The sequence below is a fragment of the Ochlerotatus camptorhynchus genome, unplaced genomic scaffold (assembly GCF_037179485.1).
Source record: "Ochlerotatus camptorhynchus isolate MF236.1 unplaced genomic scaffold, CSIRO-AGI_Acam_v1.1 ptg000330l, whole genome shotgun sequence".
In the NCBI taxonomy this organism is placed as follows: domain Eukaryota; kingdom Metazoa; phylum Arthropoda; class Insecta; order Diptera; family Culicidae; genus Ochlerotatus; species Ochlerotatus camptorhynchus.
This window is the reverse complement of record NW_027040818.1, coordinates 12,921,418-12,949,107: the sequence shown is the minus strand read 5'-3', so window position 1 is coordinate 12,949,107 and position 27,690 is coordinate 12,921,418. Positions and strand designations below refer to the sequence as shown.

Sequence of the window (27,690 nt, the reverse complement as noted above, 5' to 3'; positions counted from 1 at the left end):
TCGTGAAACTGTCCAGACCAGTTTAACTGAACGCAGAATCTTTCATTCTTTGTTTGAACACTTTGTGGGATTCCCTAATAAACAAATACCATAAACGAACTGTATCCACGATGGGTAAATTATCCCACAAATGGTTTGGATGATACCCGAACACGTCGTTAAGCTCTCTTTTATGGTAATTTTTATTAGGGTTTACTTTCAGCTCCGAACTTTAAAATTTCTCGAACGTTTATTTCATTTGATTTTACTCAAAACAGTTAAGTTTCATATTTATTTAATTAGAGTAAATGTTACTCACTGTGCTAAATTAATGTTGGTCAGTTTTTGACATTTTGCATACAAATACGAAACTGAGTAAAAGTTACTAACTTTAGAGTAAAATCAGACGAGCGTGTACTGTATTAAACAGTCAAAAGTATTTTTTCTGGATTTGTCTTTCCGACAGGCTTTATAAGCTAAGACCACGAATGCTTCCATCTCGCCAATAATAAAGTTTTATCTCGGGGTGGATTTTGAAATTCCTTAAATTGTAGACATGGATCAAACCATCCAAATGTGTCGGCTTTGCCTGGAATCCGAAAAACCATCGGTAACATCCATGAACGATGGGACATTCCGGGCCAGATTGACTGCAGTTTCCAACTTTATGGTAAGCAATACCATGCATTAGTTAGTGAATCAACCAACATTTAAGACGAATTGTTCTATGCTTTAGTTCGAGGACAGTGAGCAACTTACTTCGAGTGTATGCTCGGAGTGTTCCGAAAGGATCAACCAGTTTTACACGTTCATGGAAACAGTTCGGTGCAACCAGGAACAGCTTCAGCTATCACTTCCACCCACTCAGATCAAGTGTGAGGTATTTGTGGAATCGCCGTATGTGGAGCTCGGTTGTGCTGTAAAAAAGGAAGAACTGCCAGAGATAGACACACCCGAAACGATCCACGTGGAAGTCGAGATGTTTGAAGACCCTCTAACTGCAGAGAAGAGTGAGGCCGAGGAAGAGCCAGCATCGTCTTTATCGATCGAAGATGAGAAATCTGTGGAAATTACAGACGAGGATCGTCTAATCAAGGAGTTTTTCTCCCTGAAGTGCGATACGTGTTCGGAGTCGTTTGAAACCTTGAAACATCTGAAGTCGCATGCAAAGAAGGTTCACAACACACAAGCGGTGCTGCAATGTTGCAACAAAAGTTTTTCCCTCAAACACAAAATGATTTTCCACATCAACACTCATTTGAAGCCGTTCAAATGCGACGGATGTGACAGAGGTTTCCCGGACAAGACTGGCCTGAATGTTCATTACAGCGCCAAGCACATCAGCAGCGAAGAGAAACAATTCAAATGCGAGAAATGCAATCGGTCATTCCAAACGGAACAAAAGCTCCGGACGCACCTTCGGTTGCACGACCAGGTGGAGTGTCCGATTTGCATGAAGAGCATTTCGAACATGTATCTTCTGAAGTCGCACATAGCGCGAATGCACAGCGGCGAGAGGAAGTTCATGTGCGACGTTTGCGGTAAGGATTTCAAATCCCGCAGTGCTGTTGATTCGCACAAACTGATACACAAGGAACTGAAACGGGAGGATGGAGCGCAATGCGAGATCTGCCACACTTGGATAAGCAGGAAACAGCATCTCAGAAAACACATGATGCATCAACACCAGGCCAAGGAGGTCACCTGCGATATTTGCCACAAGGTTTACCCGAACGAGAAATCTTTGACCACACACAAGGGTCGAGTGCACGTCGATGACAAATTCGAGTGCGAGATCTGTGGGAAACGGTTCAAGCGGAATGTCAACTTGAAGGAACACCGCGCGAGCCACATTGGTCAGAAGCTGTACTCGTGCGAATTTTGCGGAATGGAGATGAACTCGAATGGGAATTTGTACTCACATAAAAAGAACAAACACCCACTGGAGTGGAGGCAGGCTAAGCAGGGGGCGTCCAAGTTTATTGACTAGATAGGGACGATTTTTGGTGTCAAATAAAACTTATTCCATGAATATGCTTGAATATGCATTTTTGTTTTGTATGGGAAATACGGTTCGATCGGAAAAGCCTGAAGTAGGAATGCAACCAAGTTATTAACGAAAGAGAGAGTTGGTGAAGAGAATCGATCAATGTAGATTGGTCTATTTGAGAAGGTACGCGAGAATTTCCATTCGATTTTCACAGTCCGTTTGCATGCCGCCATGTTATTGAAACCAACATCTGAAACGTCACAATTCCAGTGTGAACTGCAAAAATGGCGTGACTGAATTGTCTTATTTTTATCAAATGAAATTATTTTCCCTTTTATGCCATATAAATGGTTGACTTCGTGGTAGAAAATCAGAAAATAATATTTTATGAGTCCTAAGTTTATTTTTCACAAAATGTAAGCAAAAATATTAAGAATATCCATAATATCAGTCACGCCTTTTTTGAAATTCTGGCTTGAATCTTCTATTTGTTTACAAATTATGAGCTGTCAGTGGGGCCCGCAATTCGCGGGTCAGCAGCGATGTTAGCTCTTTTCAAGGCAAGGCAAGCAAGATAGGGATGCCACCTAGCTGGTTTGGATACATTAGCTGGCATCCGCACATCTATTACATGAGTATCTACACCGATGCACCGGCGCCAGCCAGGGTGGCCATACCTACCGATTTATCGGTAGTTCTACCGATTTTCGGGATGCACACCGATTCACAGACGAAAGGTTCAAAACTACCGATTTTACAATTTTCCTACCGAGAAACACAGATTTTAAGTAATCTTGATAAATGTTCAATACCTATGTTTTGTTTTCCGTATTTAGTCAATTTTATCGAACGCAATGCGTTTTGTAACTTCAATCCAAAATGATGAGTTTCTTTTAACGTTTAATCGACTCTCTCTCTGTCAGCCTCCTAGCAGAGATGCAATTTTCTGTTTCTCCCTTTGTGTGTTCCGTATTCCGTTCGTCCTACTCACACTTACTTGTCACGCCAAGAGAAACAAAAGTTGAACTCGAATCACGGTTTTCGAAAGATTCCCTGGCAACAAAGGACTTCTACATCAATTTCACATGACTTCTAGCGAGAAAAAAAATAGTGGCTGTAGTAAATCAGTTGAAGGTCGACTATAGAGGATGATGAATAGACTTCTGTAGTTTGTTTTGTGTGAGTTGCAGCATTATTTGAATTAAGGGGACTAATGGGGTCATTAACTACCTCTTCTTCTTGAGCTCACTCGAGAACCTACATTTTGCATTTAGATCTATGAGTGAACTGCTGGGCTGGTCTGAGTTCCTCTGGTATATTCAATTAGAGAATGTTCCTGAATATACAGTCAAACAGCACTTAATGTTGTGAACAACTTCAAAGACAGTTGTCCAGCAGTACCCCCATTTTATTTAAAACAATCCAATACCCACGAGATTGTGATATTACATCCTAGAGGATGCACTTCAATCATGTCGAAAATCACATGTACATAATTTTATGGCCACAAAAATAAACAAATGCAGTAAAAGGAGCGTTATGTCAGTTCATGCACTGTATTAATAATGATTTTGTTCTTTTTGGCAAGTAATATTACACCATATTTTTGACACGATTGAAGTGCATCCACTTTGATATGGTATAAAAATATTTTTTTTGCTGCGTTTTGTTAACCTTTCATAGCATCGTAATGTTTGTTTACTTTACATGATAGGTAGCCGGTTTGACAGTTCAATAGGTAGACTTGGCTTCACTCTTGGCGTGACTCTAGATTAGACTATCCAATGTATAAGGTTGAAGGACTGATGGCTCGGTTCAAAAGTTCAAAATTGCGCGTGATTTGTTTTCATCCTTCTCCCGCTCAGAAAGGTTTAAAGTTTCGTTAAGCCTTCTTAAGACGGCCTACCGATAACTACCGATAAAAGTTTTGAGAAACTACCGATAATGAAAAAAATAATCTGGCCACCCTCGCCAGCGTTGCCATATTGTTTTCAAGCTTATCGGTATCAAATGTTTTAAAAATCGAGATTTACCGGTATTCACTATTTTATTATTATTATTATTATCCCTATTTAGGAGATTTTCAGCCGCAGGCTGGTTCATCTCCGGGAGCCCCGGAAGGGGGCTTCCCTAATTACATAGTTGAGAGTTTGGAGAACCCAGAAGGGGTTCTCCTTGAGGTTGGTGGAGCCCCAGTAGGGAGTCCCCTTAGTACAGAGTATTTTTAAACAGAGTTCATTATAGTTCCTTTCTTGGTTCTTAGCGTGGTTGGCGGATCATGGTGTGAATGGCGGTGGTCGTTGTCGAAGGCAGTCAGGTAATCGTCATGTGATATCCAGGCTTACTCCAGTGGTGTCCATGTTCGAAGCGTAGTCATTTTGTATATATTGATTATATTTTATAGAACAGCCCAGCATCTTTTAGGAAAGCTATTAGGGCTGCTTCCGTGGACGGGTCGTTAGAGAGGGCGTTACGTATGCTGTTCGGTATTCCATAGAGGAGCCGGATGTTATGGAAGCAGGGACAGTTAACAATCAGGTGTTCGACTGTCATAATCGTGTTGCAGGAGTCGCAAAACTTCCGAAAGAGGTAGCGCTACCCATGTTGTGGGTCACTCGGGTGTGTCCGGATCGAAGCCGGGATAAGACCTGTTGTTCCCATCGGCTCGTAATGTCATTCCATTTGGAGGTGTCGCCCTTTATTTTTCTCAGGAACGGTCCCCTTTTTGCGAACCACTCCCGGGCCCGGGCCCTGACTGGGTACAACCAACAATCAATACGAAACTAACGATTTTAAATTGGCTCACCACTTTAGTAGCCTATTGGTCCCAAGCAAACGATTAACGTACCCTATTCTAGTCGAAATTCTAGTACTACGCAATGTTTGTTTTGATTCGCTATGAAAGTTTGACAGGTAAAATGAGGGGTTATTGGTTTTTCCTATGTTTCGAGGGGTGAATCGATTAGCTTGGGACCGAAGACAGTACCAGAGCTGAGCCAAAAAGTTGAGCACGTTATTTCGGGACCTTCTAGTCTTAGAGTTACCTCTATGGTACAACTGTGGTGGCCATCCGGCCGGAGCGACCTGTGGCAGCGAGATGATCTGCTTCACAGTTGCCCCGGATACCGCAATGGCCGGGTACCCAAACAAATGAGGTGTTAGGCGGCGCGGCCTTTTGGATCCCTTGTATCCAGGGGTGTCTGGATGTTGCTGAATTCAAGGCGTATAAAACGCTGGCGGAGTCTGTTAGGACACATATGGGTTTATTGGCGGGTGTCGTGGTGGCGAAGTGGATGGCCGCAGCCTCCGCCGAGAAGACGGGGCACTGATCGGGTAGTCGAAAGAAGTAGCTATTGGATACATCCGCTGCTCCGAATCCGACCTTCCCCACGGCCTTAGAGCCGTCCGTGTAACGGTGTTGAAAATTTGCGTATTTAGTTCTCAGCAGCTCCGCTACGTGGGCTTGCATGGCACGGGAGTTTTTACCTGCCTTGAAGCGCTTGGCAATTGAAAGGTCAACGCGTTTGGTTGGTTCTGTCCATCCTCTGGCTCCGTTCCAGTGTACCCTGGACACGGGTGGGAGCTCCTGATGGACCAAGTTTCCGAGAGCTCTGTTCCCCTCCCTGAGGAGAAAGACCTCGTGGTTCCCGGTGGTCTTTCCAGGTAGCTGGTCGTTCTGCAGCTCAGCGTTTCGGCGACTTGGTATTGAAACGGTAGTACACCGAGTTCGACGCATGCCGACTCAGCCGGTGTTGAAGGCAGAAGTCCTGCGACGATTCTGATTGCCTGGTTATACGTTGGGGCTAGTCGTGTGGTTAGAGAGTCGTTGGAAAGGCAGAACAGTTCGATCCCGTAGAATAATCTATCTGTTTACAGTGGCTTTGGCCACTTTAAGTAGAATCTCTCTGTTACTGCTCCGGTGTGGTTTGGAAAGTTTCCGGAGGAGGTTTAGCCGCGTGCGGCAGTTGGCTTTGATTTCATTGAAATGTGCGTCGAACCTCAGCTCCCGGTCCAAACGTACACCGAGAACCTGGATGGTCTTCTTGTTGGGTATTGGAATATTGTTCGCAACGATGGCTGTTGGTAGCGGGCGATGACGGAAGTGGCATACGTGGGAAGCCACGCTCTTTTCTGCGGATAATTCAAAGCCGACCCTACAGGCCCATCTTGTGGTGGCTGATACAGCAGCTTGTAATTTCCTTCGCAAAGTCTTGAGGGTATTCACTATTTTAATTAATTTTATAGTTTTGCTTTTTGGAGGTGAAAATTCAAACTTTTGGACTAAGAACGAAAAATATACTTTGCAGGTAAGTCGGAAGAATTTTCCGGCGAACATTTGAATAAGTCTCTTAATGATACCGACAAAACCGACAGAGAAAGAATAAAGAAGATCTTGTGGAGGAAGTTTGCAGGACATTCTAAGAAATGTCGGATAAACATCCGATGGGGATCTTCCAAGATAAATATTGAGTAATTTCTTACGAAATATTTAGAAACATTTGGAAAAAATCGGAGGACGCACTCAGAGGAAACCAGAAAAGTTTTGGAAATCGGAAGCCAATTCGAGGGGAAGTCAGAATAAGCTTAGGAACACTTTCCAATAGAAGTCGTAAAAAACCTACGGAGAATGACTTATGGAGAATCTTCCAGAGGAAGACGAAAGAAACTTCTGGGAGAACTCGATAGATACATCCGCTAGAACTTTAATGAACTTCCTGGACACGCTAGGGAAAACTGCCTAAGGTAGATTTGAAGTAACTTATCAAAAAAGCCGGACGCCAGAGGGCATACGGATGGTCGAAAGATACAAGGAGAAGATGTGGAAGAAATGATTACGGTTAGCTGGGATGTTAGCACAATATTCCTTGAAGTTTCTCACATGCTCTAATGATCCAGCTATTTTTCTGATACAAATAAAACATCCCTGAAAACCCCACAATGTCCCTGAAATTTTTGGAACATTCCTGAATTGCACTTCTGAATATCCCATAATTCCTCGCAGCTCCTTCAATGTTCTTGCAATTTTCCTTAAGTTAATGGGGCTGTTTTGAAGCTCTCTGAAACTACCGGAAAATCTCTTATCTCCTTTGAAAGTCCCTGGACTTTCTTGAAGTATTCGGAACTTCTTTAGCGCTTTAATTTATTTTTATTTTTTTTATTTAATGGATCTCTGATCTCTGAGATCTCTCGGATCTTCCCGATTTTCTTAAAGTTCTCGAAACTGCACTCAGAACCTCCCTTAAAATGTTCTCACAATTTTCTAATGTTCATGTAGCTTCGTTTCCGTTTCTAAAATTTTCATGAACCTCTCGGAACTTTGCTGAATTTTTTGAAAATTCCCTGAATCATGCTTGGCATGCACAGTTCTAGATAGAGCTGGAATTAGGGCATAACAGCCTTTGTAAACAATGACTTCTCTCGATGATTTCTAGGAATTCAAGGCACGCCTACATAAAGCAACATATCCATCGAGTAGGGGAAGTCTTCCGCTTCTCGATGGGGATGTCGATTTGCCAGGGAGAGCTATGACTTTCGAGAAATCATCGAGAGAAGTCATTGTTTACAAAAGCTGTATCGCTCTTATTCCAGCTCTATCTAGAGTTTACACACCAACTGCTCATTTGTTAATAAATTTTCACTCAGTTGTTGAAATTTGTTTTTCTTTAAAGTCATTGATAGATTACACACTTTAAAATGAGACCCTGAGTTTGGTAAAAAAAATCACTGTCTTCTTAGATCGGTAACACTAAAAATTGCAGATGTTTCGGTATTTTCTCGCTTTATTGCTAAAAACTGTAAATGAAATGACCGAACTTCGGTAATTTCATTTTAATTTAACGAAAACGGTAAACATTTTTTACCGGCAGGTCTGTAAATCAGCTACATCACTGACTTCGGTGAAATATTTTACTGCAGTTTCGGTAAACAAAGCGTTTCATTACTGAGTTCGGTAACGGTCTCGGTAAACGTCAAATCCACCATATTGTGATTTTAGATCGACTTTGAACTCGACTTTGAAAACGTTCGTGTTTGTGATAAATAAAAAGGTGAAATTATGGAGGCTGTTATGTAACACCAAGATGAGCGAATCGTAGATATTTTCCGTAAGAAATTAATTTTCGTTATCTAAATAAATACCGATTACAGATGGCCGATGTTGTTGCTTGTTTTTTTTTCTGTCGTTCCAAGTTCCAATCCCGTTGGCGACGATCTGAAAACAGCATTTGGAATCTTCATCCAATGCTTCTCTGTTTTCAGTGTATAGCGCCGAATCCTTCCGACAAAAACTTGTTTTTGTTCATTGGTAGAACAATTTGCAACACTAACACATTGATCACGACTGCTGCCAAATTGTTGCATGGGTTGCAGTGACCGCCACCTTGAAACAATATTAAAGCAAATTACAGTTGAGTCGGTTACCTTTTTAAAAAATTACAGATCTCTCGGTAATTTTCGATTTGCATATCGGCCTCAAAATTACAGTTCGATCGTCCGGTAAATTTGACAACTAATTTTGTTTATTGTTTATTGTTTATTGAAAAATTCAACTGACAAATACTGTCTAAATGAATAAAACTTAAACTAAATATTTACGGTCAACGGTACGGAAAAGGCCAAGTAGCCGATGACGAAACACGTCAGCTGATACATTGACGTCGAACATATAAAAAAAGTTGTTGAATTGCCGGCTGATTGCTCGAATTGGCTCGTGTTGTGTATAATTCCGGCTTCGTGGTTCCAAAAACAGAAAGTCGCGTTGACGAAGAGACCTCTCAGGGGCATACATATTTAGCTGTGACAGCAGTGTTGGGCAGTCAATGTCACCTGTAAGCAGCTTTCCAGCGAACATAGCTTGAGCGACCGTCCGTCTCACCTCTAATGGCTCGATTCCCAGGAGAAGGCAACGCTCCTCGTACGGTGGCAAGTTCGTTGGGTCACGCCAGTTGAGGAAACGAATCCATGCATCGCAGACAGTTAGAAGTGAACTGCACCAGGTTCGTGGACACGGAGCGCTTCGGGTAGAAACCGTGTTGTTCTGTATCGATATAATTTTTGCAGCGTGCGAACAGAGCACCATTTATGATTATCTCGAACAGTTTTGAGCAGGCACACAGGGAGGTGATTCCACGATAATTTATGACATTCCGTTTATCTCCTTTTTTGTGCACTGGGAACAGATAAAAAGTTTCCAGCGGCAGGGGAACTCACATTGCTGTGCCGAGAGATTGAATAGCCTTGCAAGTGGAAGGCAGAGATTGGCTACACAACGTTTTAGAACTGATGACGGAATGCCGTCAGGTCCGGAGGCGAACGATAGCTTCAGTCTGCGTGTTGCGGCTATCACCATGTCTTCTGAAATGCGCGGAATAACGAAACTAAACACATCACGTGGCATCCCAACAGCAGCATCCAGCACTTGTGTTGGCGAAGCGGAGAAATCGTTGAACACTTGCTTGAAATGACGAGCAAACAAGTCGAATTTTTCTCTTTCACTATTAGCCGAGTCATTCCCGACAAACATGGAACAAGGCAACCCGGATTCCTTCCGTTTTGAGTTGACAAACGACCAAAAACTTTTCGGATTCGTGCGAAGGTTCGCTTCCGTGCGTCTCACGTGTCGATTATAGAGAAAACGATTGTAATTTCGATAACTACTAGCGAATTTGTTTATTATCCAGGTTGGAACCAGTTCCAACCCGTGTGAACCTGAGCTTATTGTCAGTGCGAACCTCAACCCGAGCCAGGTTACAAAAACAAACGTTAACACTGACGTTTGAAAGGCAACAAGCAGACCCAATCTTGATACCCGATCCAGGTTGGAACTGAATCAAAAACAAATTCGATATAAAACTAGCAAAATTGAACAGTCGTTTGTAGTACGGCGAGCGAGAGTTACAATACCTTCGGAGGGCGGCAGAGCGTTGACGTTTTAGCACGCGTAGGCGTGGGTTAGACCATGCAGGCTTTAGCGGAGGTCGTCGAGCTGGGACAATGCGGAAAATAGCATCTTCCAGTGCAGCACTGAAAAAATCCACTGCATCATTCACGCTAGCGGCAGTTTCGATAAATTGCCAATCAATTTCCGCAAGCGCATTGTTCAATGCAACATAATCGGCCCGGCGAAAGTCCAAAGAGTAGCACTCAGATGACGGCGTAAAAAGAATCGGCGCAGGTAAACTAAATGACACGACGAGAGCGGGATGATCGGCATCTAGATCAATCAGTGGCTCGACGGGCAAGGAAACAGAAGTGCCCGGTAGTGCGGAATCATTTGCCAGGACAAGATCTAGAAAACGTCCATTTTGGTTCGGAAAAGTATTCACTTGTGTGAACCCGTAAAAGTTAAAACCGTCCAAAAGAGCACAGCAAGCAACCGGCATATGCGAAAGCAGTGGATCAATTAATGGTGTGCCACTGTCTGTAAAGCGCCACTGTAGACCAGCTTGATTGTAGTCACCAAATACGAAAGCGGGAGAGCAGGGACTTAATTGTGACGACATTGACCCTAACGATTCCACATGCTCACGGATGATCGTGCAGTTGTTTTTGCGGTCGGGAGGCAGGTAGATTGCGCCTACACTAAGCTTGCTTTGTGGAAGTTCTACGACAATCCACAGCTGTTCCAGTTGACTGGAAATGGGTGACGTACTTACGTAGCTGGCTAGTTTAGTAGATACTGCAATCAGGACTCCGCCACCGCGCGATTTTTGACTGTTTAGGGCAGACCGGTCAGTTCTAAAGACGGAATAGAGTGACCCGAAAAGTTGCGATGAGTAGATTCGGTCGTCCAGCCACGTTTCCGTCAGCACAATCAAATCATATTCGGCCTCCGCAACAGCCAGGTAAAACGAGTCGATTTTAGTCCTCAGCCCACGCACGTTTTGGTAGTAAATCCGGAGACCATTCGAGGAGCAATCACGGGCACTAGAAATCGAAAGGACATCAGGTACCGAAAGTTCGGAATCACTAACATACTCGCCTGAGGTTGCAGGCCGGAAGCCCCCGATACCATCACCGACCACAGGACCGGGACGATGACGATGGCGGATGTCTGCAGCAAGCGCGACTGGGTCGGGAGGTTCGGCGGCATAAACCTGCTGGTAGTTGGCAGGACGGATGCATGGATATGATGTGGCTAGTGTGGAGATCGCAGAACCGGAAACACAGCTAGAAGTTGAAGCGGTATCAGGCAAAGGAGAAGCTGAATCGTCAATATACTTGCCAGTAATAGCTGGTTGGAAGACCCCCGACCTACATCTACACTCAGGGCCGAGACGACTATGCAGAGCGCTGGCTGGAATAAGCGCGACTGAGGCAGAGAAATCAGGGGCTTCCACAGTGCTATCCACGATGCGTCTCGGTGGTGATGGTGGTGGTCCAGAAGCAATAAAGGTAGCAGCATTATTCTTGGAAATCGTGTAAACATCATGAAGCGTTGCACTGGAACACGGAAACTGATCAGGCAAATGACTGTAACTAATGTATGCATACTTGCCTGACGACGATGCTCGGGAGACCTCACCACCGAACTCGACCGCAGGGCCAGAACGACTCTGATGGCAGGAAATAGAACGGCTTTGATGGCGGGAAACAGCTAGCGCGACTGGATCGAGTGGTTCGAGGTCTCCCATAATGCGACAGGCAGTGCGTTCTGGTCTACAGCGCTCCAATTCACAACGCAAAATCCAATTCTGAATCAGCAGACTGGGTCTAGTCCGGAAATGGGAGTTGAGAACTCGGAAGGTCCCGGAATAGGAGAGATCGTGATGGTAGGCGTGTTCAAACGAGGCAACCACATGTTTTTTGAACCGTCTTCAAATTCACGGAACAAAATTCCTTTCGGCCATGTATCCGATCTAAGAGCAGCTTCGCGTAGTTTGGGATCCATTCCGACTTTGTACGAGATGAAGCTCATACGGCTGATGTCGGATCCTTTTTTGACTAGTGGCACAACCTTAATCGGATCTTCACACTGTACACAACCTTTGACCAGCTTCTCGATTGATTCAGATTTCACGCTAGGATGAATACGAGAAAGGTACAGCCAAAACAGCTCGCTGGGTTCAGGGACAGTAAGGACCTCGGTAAAGGCATTGTCGCCTGTTACTGCTTTAGAACCACCAACAAGTGGTTTGCTAGTGAGCGAGCCTTCATCGCGGCGCCGTTTTAATGGCGGTTGACGCATGAAATCGGAGTTTGTCGGAGTTGTCAATGCGATTCGTTTCGATAGCTGAGCGATCTGCTGTTCTTGCTTAGCCATTTCCTTCCTAAGCTCAGCGTGTGCGATTTCCTGTCTCTCGGTGATAGAATTAATCACACTGCCAAACGACGAGACGGCAGTTTTGAACCGAGCACATTTCATCAGCTTGGCGCACTCGTTACACATCCAAAACAGGTTCGGGCTAGTGTGGACAATATTCAAAAAAGCCTTATTCAGCTTTTGCTGATTACCGAAAACATTTCCGACCGTTCAGCTGTTGAGAATTCGGTAAATGAATTATCGAAGTCGGTGATTTTTTCTAAGTGTGTAAAGTCTATTCTATCTACTGCTTCAAAAAGAACAATGTTTCGTCATTTCTGAGCAAAGTTATTAGCAAATGAGCAGTTCGTGACCTGTAGAATCGCTCGATGCCTCTTGGTTCGTTCTGCGTCAACCAGCTACTCCCGTCCACCTCCAGTGATATTCGTATCGCAACTAACTCGATACCGCTTGTGATCATCCTCTCGTTCCTATTTTCTCCAATATACTACCAGACGTATACAGGGATGTATTTTAGTCGAACCATACAGAGACGTACCTCTGCTTAACGCATAATATTACTGAACTCTACAGTAACCAAAACTGTGTTTGCCTAGCATGCCCGGAACTTCTTTAAAGGTTCAGAAATTTCCTTGAATTTATATGTCCTGATGTTCTCAGAGCTTCCCTAAAGTTATCTCAATTCTCTTGAAACAAGTGGAACTGTCCTGAAAATCATTAAATTTCCATGAAGTTCTTTGAGCTTGTGAAGTTTCCCAAATATTTCAGATTTTTCCTTAAGTTCACTAGAGTTCTCTAGACTCCTGAAATTGCCGGGATCTCGAACCTTAACAGCAGTTACTGAAACTGTTTTTAATTTATCGAAACTTACCCTTACAGGTCTTTAAACTTACCTAAAAGTATGGACTATTCTGAAGTTTCAGGACTTCTAAAAGGTTCCTGCAGTTTTCCTGAAGCAAATGGAACCGCAATAAAACCAACAATCAATACGAAACTAACGATTTTAAATTGGCTCACCACTTTAGTAGCCTATTGGTCCCAAGCAAACGATTAACGTACCCTATTCTAGTCGAAATTCTAGTACTACGCAATGTTTGTTTTGATTCGCTATGAAAGTTTGACAGGTAAAATGAGGGGTGATTGGTTTTTCCTATGTTTCGAGGGGTGAATCGATTAGCTTGGGACCGAAGACAGTACCAGAGCTGAGCCAAAAAGTTGAGCACGTTATTTCGGGACCTTCTAGTCTTAGAGTTACCTCTATGATAAAACTCTGGAAGCATTCCTGAAGTTCTGGGGAAGTTGAAAAACAAAACTGACGGGAAAAGACGGAATAATCTTTCGAGCGAAGCCAGTAGAAGCTTCCAAGGGAAGCCACAATAGCTTTCTGGAAGGAATCGAAAAATAACTTCTAGGGTAAGGTGGACGAACATTCCTAGGGAGGTGTACCCCCATGTTTGTCTTTTTCATCAGTATGTCGCTTAATTCGAGTTCAAGAGCACATTGCTCTCGAAACCTTGTGTTCACAATCCCTACCCTGCCATCCATTTGTTGCAACTTGTTACCCCTAACCTCGAGATAGCCGCGAGTAATCGGCCCCCGCTTTACTATCGTTAGTTTCAAGTAATTTTGTTATCTAAACAAGGAATATCGGCTCCGCAAAGCTACAGCAAATGAGTCTGGAAAAACGCATTATAAAAAAGGCATTCCTAGGGAAAGTTGGAAGAAACTTCAAAGCGAAGATTTAAGCAGCCCTAATAAACAAAGACCATAAACGAACTGTATCCCGGATGCGTAAACTATCCCACAAATGGTTTGGATGATTCTCCGAACACGTCGTTAAGCTCTCTTTTATGCTTATTTTTATTAGGGAGATCAAGAAGATGAAAAATTAATATTTTGATGGACCTATTTCAAGCTGAACATTGCATAAGGTCCTAAGTAACATTGATAGATTCTCTTCGACGACTTTCTCTTTCCATCATCACGGCCATGTTAAGACATTTCTAGCTATTTTCAGCTTACAGATCGATGAAAGAATCTATTATCTATCTTCTACGACAAACATGACAAGAAATGGTTCTATACCCAAGTTATTAACGAAAGAGAAAGTCGATGAAGAGAATCGATCAATGTTACTTAGGACCTAATGCAATGTTCTGCTTGATTTGTTCTCTGAATAAAAGTATTTCCCGATTTCGAGGATTATCGGGATCTGAGGGAGAGTCGCGAAGAGAGAAAAATGGACGGCTCTGCTGCCCCGAACTGTCATTGGAAGCCAAGGAATTTTATGATGCTTTTCCTATAGTTGAACAGGAATACACAAGGCGGTATTGAATTCGTGCGCAAATTAATTTATGACAATCTGTCGTTTCCAGATATTTTATTCAATGGAACACCGTTTCTTTTTAATTCATTCGAAATACACACAAATCAATATTTAAAGATATTATTAATCAAGGTCAAAACATTTGTTTTGTCAAAACATCTAGTGGCATAGTAAAATACCAAACAGAAAAGTACAGTTTCTCACTGCACACTGAATAATCTCAAATAATCACTACAGGCTCAAAACAAAACACGATATTTTGCTACGCCTGTTTTGATTTGATTTCAATGGCACAAATTTTCACGACAAGAAGAACAAGTATACAATGAAGTCCGTGTGTGCTATCTGCTACTCCCTCCCAGATCGGGATGAGTCGTCAGCTCTTTCTCGACTCCATGGTAGCCGAAAACGCAAGAGCATAAGACATTTTTAAAGGCCTCCCTTAGCTCAGTCGGTAAAGGCGCAGCTACAAAGCAAGACCATGCTGGAGGTGGCTGGGTTCGATTCCCGGTCCGGTCTAGGAATTTTTCGGGTTGGAAAATTTCTCGGCTTCCCTGGGCATAGAAGTATGATTGGACTGAAACACAATTATACCAATGCAAAAATGGTACAGGCATCGAAAGCTCTCAATTAATAATTGTGGAAGTGCATATAGAACACTAAGTTGAGAGCACGCAATAAGCTAATTTGCGATATGCAATAAGCTTGAAATGCGAAGAAGAAGAAGAAGAAGAATAAGACGTTTTTAAAGATGGATTTTATTGAGCAGACTAAAAAAATTTGATATTTTCAAAAAGATAAAAGTTTCTTACAATAGTTTCTGTGTGGTGCATAAATACTGTAGTGTAACATGTGCTAAACTCGGGCGAAATCATCCAGCGCATCGCCCTGTTCGCCTCTTAGCTAGATGAATATGAATGTGTGAGTGATTTCCGTCCACAGCGACTTAGCACTCGACCAGGCATCGTTGGTACCGCCATAGTCTCTGCACAGTCCACTTGCAGCTTCTGAGACGGTAAGACGTGCTTCCGTGTGATTAGCCCTCGGTGATTCCTTGGTGATTATAGAGTATTCACAATGGCGATCCTGCCAGGAGTTGCTCAAATAGGAGCAACATCAAGTTAAGGACCATGGAAAAATGTGTTAAAGAGGCGTATAGAACAAAACTAATTATTGAAAAGTTATAGTTATGTGTTACGTAGAACTTTCAAAGATTGCAATGCGGAATGGGACATCCGTAATAAAAGTGACTGTATTCTAATATAGAAAACGTGTTTGCTATGGATAGAAACAAGAAAGCGAGTTGGGACAGCCGCTATGATCGAATCTTGAAACAACCTCGAACGTGTTGAGACAGCCGCTAAGGCGACCTTTCACTGATAAACGGATGTTAATAGTGCGGGTCGGGACGTCGCCGCTAAATCGAATGGAAAACATACAAAAATCATAATATCCCCGTTATCAATAAGACGACGGAGCATTCGAGATCTAGCGAATGCTTTGCATATGTGTTTGTTACAGGTTTATAGTGCAGCAATACGAAGCAAAGCGAAAGCGAATTGCACAACCAGACAACGTAGCACCATGAATGGGAAATACGTGCGAACCGTCGAGCAAACGGAACAGGAAGACTGTGATGTAAATCCCAAATCTCCCGTTAAAGCGCAATCGGAAGGAATTAATGAAGAGCACGAGGCAGTTGACCATAACCATGCAATCAGTGACGTGGACACGGAATGCGATTCTGACGGTAGTGACTCCGACGGTAGTGAATCCTACAGCGATAAATCTGCAAGCAACGATACCAATAGCAGTGGTTCTGGTGACGAAGCTGATGGCACTGGCTCTGAAAAAGAACCCATACATCCATCGTGTCCGGATCAATCCCTTACCGAACCGTGTACCGGACCAACTAATGGAAAGGCGAATTCGAAAGATGGTCAAGCTGATATGTGTCCAACGTCACTCACGAAGAACCTCGGAGGAGAAATTCCGAACGACCGGATGGATCGAATTGAAAAAGTTCTCGAGTGTATGGCTTCAACCATACAATCCTTGCAAACATACGACCGCCCATCCTCATCACACCGGGAAACCGAACCGAATTGGAGTGTGCCTATTGATGCTCCCAGCACGGGTGAGAGAAAATCATCTGCGATAAGATGGGACAACATCCAACCATTCCCCTCCGGTATTCCGGCGAATAAGATGTGGGAGGAATGGAATAGATATATAGAAAATTTTGAGATTGCCGCATCGCTGAGTAATGTCGATGACCCCGTGAAAAGAACACAGCTTTTGTTTCTTTCAATGGGCCCCGATCTACAAGAGATAGTCCGAGCAGCAAAATTACGCCCATGTTTGACGGACGTGAACTGTTATAAGACGTTTGCTGCTAACATCCATGCTTACTTCCGATCAATGACAGACACAGCGGCGGAACACGAAGCGTTCTCGTCCATGATGCAAGAAAAGAATGAATCCACCGTCGCATTTCATGCACGTCTAATGTGCAAGGTCAGGCTATGTGGTTACAGCAATGACGACCAGGACCGATTTGTGAGAGCGCAGCTGCTTAAAGGTCTACGGAACAAAGCATTAGTCAAAGCATCCAGAACGTACGGACACGAAACGAATTTCATCGTGCAGGCAGCTACCCGTGACGAGGCATATGAGGCTGAGACAACACAACCTGCAAACGACCATGTATTTCAAATAAAACACCAGAATAAAACGAACAGTAGCAACCAGAAACGCAGGAATCTGGATAACTCCACGAGTGATCCACCTGCCAAACGCCGTCAGATCGATCATGCTCAAGGACGACGGTCCCGCTGTTCACGGTGCAACCTTTTATTCCATAGGAACGGTCGATGCCCTGCACTCGATAAGAAGTGCCTCAATTGTGGCAAGCTAGGGCACTTCGCAGCAGCTTGCAGAAGCAGACGTGTCAATGCAGTCCGTTTTAAGCGAGAGGACGTATCAAGTGACCATGATGACGGACGTGAAGATGACAAACAGGTACTGAAAGAATAAAAATGCATAACTTTTATATAATCAATGTGATAATATACTTATTGATGATCACCATGTGTTTTGTTCTTTCTAGCATATCAATGCATTATCCTTAGAAGACGTTTTGATTAACTGCAGTTTGGGGTCAGCCAGTTTGATTTCTTTTCTTATTGACTCCGGTGCTGACGTCAACGTCGTATGCGGAAATGATTGGGACCGCATAGAGCGCGACTTTGAATCCGGCAAGGCAAAACTGGAAATGGTTAGCAAAAAGAATAAGGGAATTCTCGCATACGGGTCGAAAGAACCGCTGTCAGTGGAACGGACGTTTAGAGCTGAGATAGTTGTACCAAATAGTAGCAGCCCTCCCATTACAGCGATTTTCCATGTCATCCGTAAGGGACTCCGATCACTTCTTGGTCGATCGACAGCTAGCGATTTAAGGCTACTGCAAATCAATATTTGCGAAATAACAGAAGACGTGAAGGAATTCCCGACGATGCCAGGCGTTACAGTCAAGTTCAACGTAGACAACACGATTACACCAGTAAAGAACGCATATTACAACGTGCCAGCTGCGTACAGAGAAGGGGCAAAGCGCCGACTTCTTGAAATGGAAACACGTGGGATCATTGAGAAAGTTACTTCAGCACCCAACTGGATTAGTGGAATGTCCGCAGTTTCAAAAGGGAAAAACGATTTCCGCTTGGTAGTAAACATGCGCGCCCCTAACCGAGCGATAAGTAGAGAATACTTCCGGCTTCCCCTTATACAAGAAATGAAAGTGCGACTACACGGGGCGAAGTATTTTTCAAAACTGGATCTGAAGAACGCTTTTTACCATCTAACCTTGTCAGATGAATCGAGAGACTTAACGACCTTTTTGACCGAGGACGGGATGTACAGATACTAAAAGATGTTGAAAACATTATTTTCTATATTGACGACATCTTGATTTTCGCTAGTTCACTGGAAGATCTTCGAAAATACGTTGCAAAGGTCCTGTTTATTTTGAAAGAAAATAACCTAACGCTCAATAAAGACAAATGTGAGTACGACAAGCCAAAAATCAAGTTTCTAGGACACGAACTAGATGAAGAAGGCTTCCACATCGATGAGGAGAAAATCAAAAGCTTTCAGAATTTCAGGGAGCCAGCTACTCTATCCGAGCTTCGAAGCTTCCTTGGTCTGGCGTCGTTCATCAGCCCGTACGTACCAAACTTCGCCGATATTTCGAGTCCTTTGTGGGCAGCAACTACAGGAAAAATTTGGTCGTGGGGCCCAGAACAAAGAAAAGCGTTTAACATCATAAAGCAGCGAATCATGGAATGCACCAAGGCTCTCGGTTATTTTTCCGAAACCGACAGAACAATCCTTTACACCGATGCATCGCCGGTAGCTCTGGGGGCGGTGCTGGTACAGGAGAGTGATACTCGTCATCCACGAATAATCAGCTTCGCTTCAAAGGCATAGACCCCTACCGAGAGGAAGTACGCCCAAAACCAGCGTGAAGCGTTAGGTGCAGTTTGGGCAGTAGAACAATTTTCGTACTACCTCCTCGGTAGACATTTTACATTGCGCACTGACGCCCAAGGAGTGGCGTTTATTCTGAACCGGTCACGAGAGGATTCAAAACGAGCCCTTACTCGCGCTGATGACTGGGCGCTTCGATTGAGTCCATACAGTTATGACGTCGAGTACGTACGAGGCCGTGAGAATATAGCTGATAGTTCATCAAGACTATACTGTGGCGACGACGCTCCCTTCGAAGAGGACGTAAGTCCCTGGGAAATCGGATGTCTAGAGGCAAATACCATGGAATTTCTAACTGAGCACGACGTCAGGGAACGTACAGAACACGATGAGACGCTTAAAAAGGTAATGCATGCCTTACAGACGGGAGAATGGTCGATCGATTTGCGAAAGTATAAGGCGGTGAAGGATGACTTGACCATTCGGAACGGAATAATAGTCAAAACCGGATGTGCCGTAATGCCGGAAAAACTTCGCAAAAGAGCTCTACAAGTAGCCCACGAAGGTCATCCAACAACTGCTAAAATGAAAAGTATTATCAGACAGCATGTTTGGTGGCCTGGCATTTCGAAGGATGTCCGAAATTGGGTGGAGTCCTGCAAAACATGTGCCATTAGTGGAAAACCGGAGACGACGACACCGATGGAACGAGTATTTGTGCCAAACGCAGTGTGGGAAACAATAGCCATCGATTTCAATGGCCCCTACGTCAAGTTTGGTGGCATTTCGATACTCCTAATCGTTGAATACAGATCCAGGTATCTCATAGCAAAGCCAGTAAAATCAACCTCTTTCGAATCCACGAAAAAGATACTTGAAGAGGTTTTCGAGAGGGAGGGCTACCCTAAGATCATCAAATCAGATAATGGTCCGCCATTCAATGGCGTAGAATACAAACAATATTGCGCTTAGCGAGGAATAACCACGATTTTTTCAACCCCGTTGTTCCCGCAGCAAAATGGGGTGGTAGAATCCTACATGAAGGTGGTCAACAAGGCAATGGCCACAGCTTCTACAAACAAAACCAACTTCGTTAACGAGCTACGGGAAGCGATCAATGCCCATAATGCAGCAAATCACAGCGTAACCAAAGTGCCACCGGAGGAAGTCATGCTGGGCCGCAAGATCAAACGAGGACTACCGCTACTGCAGCATGAGAAAGCGTCGTATGATGAGAAGCTTCTTGAAAGTACCGATCGGCAATCTAAACTGTTGGGAAAATCTCGCGAAGACGCGGAGCAAAACCATGTAGAGTGAAGCCGGGCCACACGGTGATAGTGGAACGGCACAATCGTGCAAAAGGAGAGACTCGTTTTCTTCCTAAGAAGTACACCGTCGTACATGAGAAAAACGGCAGCCTGGTGCTCGATGACGGGGATGGAGTAGTACTAAAACGGCACGTATCACAAACCAAAAGAGTACACCAATGGCGTGACGACAGTTCCGCACACGAAACTGAAACGAGCAAGTTCGCGAACGATACTGGAGTTGATAAGACGAATAAGCCTGTAGATGAAAAAGCAAATGGGACCATCGGTAAACCAACTGATAGTACAAGAATACCAGTACAGGACGCCCGAAACAGGATATTACCCAACTACCTCAACGATTATGTCCGTTCGGTGCGGGAGGATCTTCGGTCGACGCGAAGCTAATCTCCAGATGTGGTAAAAACTTATTTCGCTAAAATTATAGATATCCATTAGGGAAAATAATTTGATTTCTTTCATACCTTTTCCAGAATTTTCGAGGAAAAACGTTCCTTCCACAGAAACAGCTAGCTGTTTTGTTTGTCTTGCAAGTGCAATTTTTGTGTTAGCCCTCGGTGATTCCTTGGTGATTATAGAGTATTCACAGTTTCCTCTGACGGTTCAGCGCGGGCAGGCAGTAATCATTTTGATTATTAAAAAATTGGTATAAATCGTTATTAAAACTCAAAAATCGATATTCTGAGAAACCTTATCTGTATTGATGAATTTACGCAGAGGTAAAACTGGCCATGCGACACCTAGTTTCCAGATTTGCAATTACAAAACTGATGAAGTACTAAAAAATATTCCATACGATTTGCCAGGTAGCAAAACGTCATTATAATTTTCAAATCATTTCCATCTGCTGGTCGACCGTAACGTAAATAATTCATCAATATCGGTATCAAGTTTGAAAATCGGTATATCTGGCAACGCTGATCGGCGCCGTCACTTGCACGGCCAATGAGAGTGCCCAAATTTGAGTTTAGTTTCCTCATCGAAGTGCAAGCTCAACGATGAGTAAATTTGCCTCATGTTTTTCGTTAATTTTACTCAATTTCCGGCAGATTTTCGAAAATTTTCACAGGAAAACATGAGGCAAATTTACTCATCGCTGAATTCCTGCACTATTTGCGAATATGAGTGAACTAAACTCAAATTTGGGTCGTTCTCATTGGCCGTATACTCCTGTGAGGATAATTGATCAGTTCACGAAGATTTGCCGCACTCTTCTCTCACCCGTAAGTTTTGACAGTTTTGGGTGGTTTGTTTTGGCTCCCATTCGTTGCTATCTCTTTTACTCAGAAGCAAAATGATAGGGAGCACAAAGTGAGGTTAGGGACCGTGCACTGATCTATATACAATGAGAAACTGTCATTCTGTGCGTTGACCAACTTGATTTTCTCCAATAAAACTCAAAAAAATTAACCATGGATAAAACCATTCGAATTTGCCGGCTTTGCCTGGAATCCAAAAAACCATCGGAAGCGTCCATGGACGATGAAACATTCCGTGCCAGATTGACTACAGTTTCTAACTTTTTGGTAAGCAATTCCACGGATTTGTTAATTTAAAATAAAAAAAAAACTAAGTCAAATTGTTCTAATGCTTTAGTTTGAGGAAAATGAACAACTTCCCTCCGCGGTGTGTTCGGAATGTTCCAAAAGAGTCAACCAGTTTTACACGTTCATGGAAACAGTTCGATGCAACCAAGAACAGCTTCGGCTATCGCTTCCACCCACTCAGGTGAAGAATGAGATATTCCTGGAATCGTCATACGAGGAGTTCGAATCTCCAGTGAAAAAGGAAGAACAGTCACCCGAACACAAAACCGAAACGATGGACTTGGAAGTCGAGATGTATGCTGATGAATACCTTTCAGCTGAAGAGAAGAGTGAGGCCGAGGAAGAGCCAGCATCGTCTTTGTCGATCGAGGATGAGATATCTGTGGAAATAACAGACGAGGATCGTCTAATCAAGGATTTTTTATCCCTGAAGTGCGATACGTGTTCGGAGTCGTTTGAAACCTTGAAACATCTGAAGTCGCATGCAAAGAAGGTTCACGACACACAAGCGGTGCTGCAATGCTGCAACAAAAGTTTTTCCCTCAAACACAAAATGCTATTCCACATCAACACTCATTTGAAGCCCTGCAAATGCAACGAATGTGGCAAGGGTTTTCCCGACAAGCATACCCTGAAAGTTCATCACATAGTGAAGCACACGAGCAGCGAAGAGAAACAATTCAAATGCGAGAAATGCAATCGGTCATTCCAAACGGAACAAATACTCCGGACGCACCGTCGGTTGCACGACCGGGTTGAGTGTCCGATTTGTAAGAAGAGTCTTTCGAATGTGTACACTTTGAAGTCGCACATGTCGGGAGTGCACAACGACGAGAGAAAGTTCATCTGCGACGTTTGCGGTAAGGATTTCAAATCCCGTGAAGCACTGAATTCACACAGTGTGTTGCACACGGGACTGAAACGAGAGGACGGGGCCCGGTGCGAGATCTGCCACACGTGGATCAGCAGGAAGAAGCAACTCCGAAGACACATGATCGAGATACATCAGGCGAAGGAGGTCACCTGCGGCATTTGCCACAAGGTTTACCCGAACGAGAAATCTTTGACCACACACAAGGGTCGAGTGCACGTCGATGACAAATTCGAGTGCGAGATCTGTGGGAAACGGTTCAAGCGGAATGTCAACTTGAAGGAACACCGCGCGAGCCACACGGGTCAGAAGCTGTACTCGTGCGAATTTTGCGGAATGGAGATGAACTCGAATGGGAATTTGTACTCACACAAAAAGAACAAACATCCAGAGGAGTGGATGCAGGCCAAGCGGAGGGCGGCTAAGTTTACCGACGAGGGCCATGGGGTTTTAGAGTCAAATTAAACTTGCCTAATAAATACTAGCAGCGTGATTTATTTGTAAGCCCATTCGAGCGCTTATTATCCGACAGAACTGGGAGAAAATAGTTTAATTCTGTTCTTCCTTAATAATGGGGTGATTGATTGCGTTATAATACACAATCGAGCTATGAAGCCCCTGTGGTTGATGCTGAAAATCCTAGTCCGTTGCCTATTTCTTCCTTCAATTTACCCTTCCGCGTCTTCTCCCACTGTTTCGGGTGGATTTTCTTCTGATGCGTGTACATATTAGCATTCGATATGAACGTCATCGGGCAGAACTTACACGAGTAGAGCGTCTCGCCCGTATGGGTAGCCCGATGTTCCTGCAAAGAGAATCGATCCCACTCGTATCACTCTATGTCCACTGCCAATCCCAACCACCATCCCTTACCTTCAGCGCAATTGCCCGTTTGAAGCTCTTCTCGCAGATCTCGCAGGCAAACTTCTGCTCCGAATGGACAACCCTCCGATGCTGCTGCAGAGCCGCCGAATTCGGTGCTATCTTGCCACAGTCCGCGCAAACAAAGATCTCCCCCACTTCGGTATGCTGCGTCCGGATGTGCTTCTTCAGGCCCATCTTGTTTATCAGCCACCGCGAACACAGATTACACTGGATCCGGTTCTCCTGCGTCACACCCTGGTGCAATAGCACGTGTCTCTGAAACGACGTCTTCGAGCGAAAACCCTTCCCACAGGTATCGCACACCATCAACCGTTGACCGACTTCGCTGTGCATTTTGATCAGATGGTCCCTGAGCGACAGCCGGCTAGACATGATGCGCCCGCACTTCGGGCATTCCACGGCCACGTGCCGCACGATGTGACATTTTAGCTGATAGTCCTTGGCAAAGGACCGTGGGCATTTGGTACATTTGAAAGGTTTCTCGGTTTCCGGCAGGTGAAGGTGCATGTTGTGCAGCTCTAGGCTAGTCTTACAGGAGTATGATTTGTTGCACATCTCACACCGGAACGTGTCCGGATTAAGGTGCTTGGAGATGTGTTCCAACAGACGACACCGCCGGTACAACTTCTTGTTGCAACATTTGATGTAACCGGACACTTTGTGTTTCTCACGAAAGTGACCTAACAGAGTGTTGAAATTGGAAGTCCCCTCTGAACAGAGGTCACACTGAAACTTGTAATACTGTCTAATGAGTTCGTCATCTTTCGTTTGACTTAACTTCTTTCTAAGCTTTCGGGGTTTCCTGGGAATCTTTAGTTCCATTTCTGGCTCTGAGGTAGACTCATCAACCGTTACCGGTTCCTCTTTGCAGTCCTCCTCTGATGGATCTTCCGAAAGCCCATTTTCAGTAGTGACCAAATCGCCGGTATCAATTTTCATACTCTGTCCAACTTCGATTTCGACAGGTTCAGCGTCAACCGCATAGGACAAGTCCAAAGATTCCAAATAGTATTGATTGTCCCGGACCTTCTGTACGAAGGCGTAGGTTGTCGTCACTAGGGCCAGACACTCGTGGCATACTGTTCGGGGGAACCAATCCTTTTGTTTAAACTGCAACAATTTAATTAGAAGGTAATTGGCTGCTGACATTAACTAGATGGTTAGATTGAAATAGGTACTTACCGACACGAGGAAGATGAATTCCAGTTGCGCCATCAACTCCTCACTGTGCAGATCGATGGCTTTCCCTGTGATAGGTATCAGGCACAGGCGGCAGGAAATCGTCAGATCAACCACTTCGACTTCCATTGCCACAATCAATTCAAAATTTGAGTTAGACGACGATGGTTTGGTAGGGCTGATTTGTATATTCCGAGCTGAATATTGTAAATTTCTCCGATGTCACATGAAGTTTTATTAAATTCAAAAGTTACAACCATGGTGTTTGTTTTCAAACAAATCGACACACGCTATTTTAAAACAACACAAATTTGGATAGAATCCACCCAGATTGGTCAAAACTGAACCTACCCAAAAATGGGTAAACTGTGTTGGGAGTGACAAGTTGACAAATGGACAACATCGACATGAATCCGATCGACGCTGTTTTTTGTCATCTTGGCATTCACAACATACCATTTTTGGTAGTTTCAGTTTTGACCAATCTGGGTGGATTCTACCCAAATTTGGGTAATTTTGGAATAGCGTGCATACCAAAACTCAACAAAAAATTCACGTCAAATTTACTTGAAAACATACACGCTGGGTAGCCACCACTCGCTTTCTACCCAAATAGATTTTGCTGATCGCATACCTTGGGACTGTAAAAAGCTTACTAATAGTTCATACATATTTATTAAACAAGTTTAATTCGATTCTAAAGCCCTGTCGCCTTAGTCTGTAAACTTTGCCGCTTTCTGCTTGGCCTGCAGCCACTCTTCTGGATGCTTGTTCTTTTTGTGCGAGTACAAATTCGCATTCGAGTTCATCTCCATGCCGCAAAATTCGCACGAGTACAGCTTCTGACCCGTGTGGGTCGCGCGGTGTTCCTTCAAGTAGACATTCCGCTTGAACCGTTTCCCACAGATCTCGCACTCGAATTTGTCCTCCACGTGCACTCGACCCTTGTGTGTGGTCAAGGATTTCTCATTCGGGTAAACCTTGTGGCAAATGTCGCAGGTGACCTCCTTCGCCTGGTGTATCTCGATCATGTGTCTTCGGAGTTGCTTCTTCCTGCTGATCCACGTGTGACAGATCTCGCACCGGGCTCCGTCCTCTCGTTTCAGTCCCGTGTGCATCAGTCTGTGCGAGTCCAGACCTCCACGGTATTTGAAATCCTTACCGCAAACGTCGCACATGAACTTCCTCTCGTCGTTGTGTACTACCGCCATGTGGTTCTTCAAAGTGAACATGTTCGAAAGGCTCCTTTTACAAATTGGACAGTCCATCTGGTCGTGTCGTCGAAGATGTGTCCGGAGGATTTGTTCCGTTTGGAAAGATCGAGCGCATTTCTCGCATTTGAATGGTTTCTCTTCGCTGCTCATATGCCTGGCGCTGTAATGAACTTTCAGGGTTTGGTTGTCCGGGAAACCCTTGCCACACTCGTCACATTTGCACGGCTTCAAATGATTATTGATGTGGAAAAGCATTTTCCGTTTGAAGGAAAAACTTTTGTTGCAACATTGCAGCACCGCTTGTGTGTTGTGAACCTTCTTTGCATGCGTCTTCAGCTGCTTGAAGGTTTCAAACGACTCCGAACACGTATCGCACTTCAGGGAGAAAAACTCCTTGATTAGACGATCCTCGTCTGTAATTTTTACGCGTTCCTCATCTTTGATCGGCAAAGACGATGCTGGCTCTTCCTCGGGTTCACTCTTCTCTGCAATTGTTGGGTCTTCATGCATCTCGACTTCCACGTCCATCGTTTCGGTTTTGTGTTCGGGTGACTGTTCTTCCTTTTTCACTGGAGATTCGAACTCCTCGTATGACGATTCCAGGAATATCTCATTCTTCACCTGAGTGGGTGGAAGCGATAGTTGAAGCTGTTCTTGGTTGCATCGAACGGTTTCCATGAATGTGTAAAACTGGTTGACTCTTTTGGAACATTCCGAACACACCGCGGAGGGAAGTTGTTCATTTTCCTCGAACTAAAGCATTAGAACAATTTGACTTATTTTTTTTATTTTAAATTCACAAATCCGTGGAGTTGCTTACCAAAAAGTTGGAAACTGTAGTCAATCTGGCACGGAATTTTTTATCTTGCATGGATGTTACCGATGGTTTTTCGTACTCCAGGCAAAGTCGACACATTCGGATGGTTGAATCCATTTTGTTAATTTTATCAATTTCGTTAAATCAAGTTTGAATTATGTTAAATAGAGTACATATTACCACAAATTACATTACGCTTTCTTGATTTTAAGAAAAGTTTGTCAACTGATGGGTTATTTATCGTCACGAATAAAATAAATTTCAATGCCAATAAAAAAAAAAATGGATGGAGATAAAATATCGTTGGTATACAATATGACTTTTGTTTATAAACAAAGTAACTTTCACGGTAAGAAAAAAATACAAAACGGTTAGTTCACTTGTACCTACTTTTGACTAGTTTGTCTGCTTTTCTCCTTCTATGGCGGTAAGCGATAACTCGGATTAACTTTTAATACCGTCCCTGTTTGAAAGATCTGCGAATTGTTTGCATAGCATCGTGTTGAATAACTCTGATGCCGACATCAAAGCAGCCGGACATTCTTGATCGGGATTTAATCCGAGGATAATACCATAATACCGCTTACAGCCACTAATGTTGTCAAAAACGGAGGAGCAAAACCACCCAACAGGGGTAGTAAAGTGTGGGAACCGTGGGAACCCCACGTTGAGAATAATCATATTTACCTATTTTTTGGTATAATTACAACAACTCAGCTACTGAATTCAATTGACTCAGAGCATTTTCGTTCTATACGAAATATACTCATATTTAGAAAAAAAAAACTGCAGTTACTCATAGCTA

General features: G+C 43.8%; 3 protein-coding genes across 5 annotated transcripts; 1 reads left to right on the top strand and 2 right to left on the bottom strand.

Moving 5' to 3' along the window:
* Nucleotides 1-444: 444 nt before the first annotated feature.
* Nucleotides 445-23,280, top strand: LOC135708412 (zinc finger protein 391-like). Of its 3 annotated transcripts, none has more exons than XM_065230513.1 (2): nucleotides 445-649; nucleotides 716-1,978. In XM_065230513.1, exons 1-2 carry the CDS (start codon nucleotides 536-538, stop codon nucleotides 1,967-1,969), a joined length of 1,368 nt encoding a protein of 455 aa, XP_065086585.1. In that variant the 5' UTR covers nucleotides 445-535; the 3' UTR covers nucleotides 1,970-1,978. The 3 variants fall into 3 exon arrangements, with proteins under 3 accessions (XP_065086585.1, XP_065086583.1, XP_065086584.1); XM_065230511.1 differs by lacking the exon at nucleotides 716-1,978 and adding an exon at nucleotides 21,969-23,278 and having other exon boundaries at nucleotides 448-649; XM_065230512.1 differs by lacking the exons at nucleotides 445-649; nucleotides 716-1,978 and adding exons at nucleotides 21,755-21,898; nucleotides 21,969-23,280.
* A 29-nt stretch (nucleotides 23,281-23,309) lies between these two features.
* On the bottom strand, nucleotides 23,310-25,051 carry LOC135708407 (transcription factor grauzone-like). Its single transcript, XM_065230506.1, has 3 exons — nucleotides 24,858-25,051; nucleotides 23,664-24,785; nucleotides 23,310-23,595 (listed from the first exon to the last, which is right to left on the bottom strand). The coding sequence occupies exons 1-3, from the start codon at nucleotides 24,981-24,983 to the stop codon at nucleotides 23,398-23,400; spliced, it is 1,446 nt and encodes a 481-aa protein (XP_065086578.1). The 5' UTR covers nucleotides 24,984-25,051; the 3' UTR covers nucleotides 23,310-23,397.
* Nucleotides 25,052-25,551: 500 nt separating this feature from the next.
* Nucleotides 25,552-27,103, bottom strand: LOC135708627 (zinc finger protein 493-like). Its single transcript, XM_065230729.1, has 2 exons — nucleotides 26,889-27,103; nucleotides 25,552-26,821 (listed from the first exon to the last, which is right to left on the bottom strand). The coding sequence occupies exons 1-2, from the start codon at nucleotides 27,000-27,002 to the stop codon at nucleotides 25,568-25,570; spliced, it is 1,368 nt and encodes a 455-aa protein (XP_065086801.1). The 5' UTR covers nucleotides 27,003-27,103; the 3' UTR covers nucleotides 25,552-25,567.
* Nucleotides 27,104-27,690: the final 587 nt, after the last annotated feature.

Coding starts and splice junctions, on each gene's coding strand:
- LOC135708412 (XM_065230512.1), top strand. CDS start 21,785: ATGGATAAAACCATTCGAATTTGCCGGCTTTGCCTGGAATCCAAAAAA. Junction 21,899..21,968: donor CTACAGTTTCTAACTTTTTG/GTAAGCAATTCC, acceptor CTAATGCTTTAG/TTTGAGGAAAATGAACAACT.
- LOC135708407 (XM_065230506.1), bottom strand. CDS start 24,983: ATGGAAGTCGAAGTGGTTGATCTGACGATTTCCTGCCGCCTGTGCCTG. Junction 24,786..24,857: donor AATTCATCTTCCTCGTGTCG/GTAAGTACCTAT, acceptor AAATTGTTGCAG/TTTAAACAAAAGGATTGGTT. Junction 23,596..23,663: donor AACGGGCAATTGCGCTGAAG/GTAAGGGATGGT, acceptor TTCTCTTTGCAG/GAACATCGGGCTACCCATAC.
- LOC135708627 (XM_065230729.1), bottom strand. CDS start 27,002: ATGGATTCAACCATCCGAATGTGTCGACTTTGCCTGGAGTACGAAAAA. Junction 26,822..26,888: donor CTACAGTTTCCAACTTTTTG/GTAAGCAACTCC, acceptor CTAATGCTTTAG/TTCGAGGAAAATGAACAACT.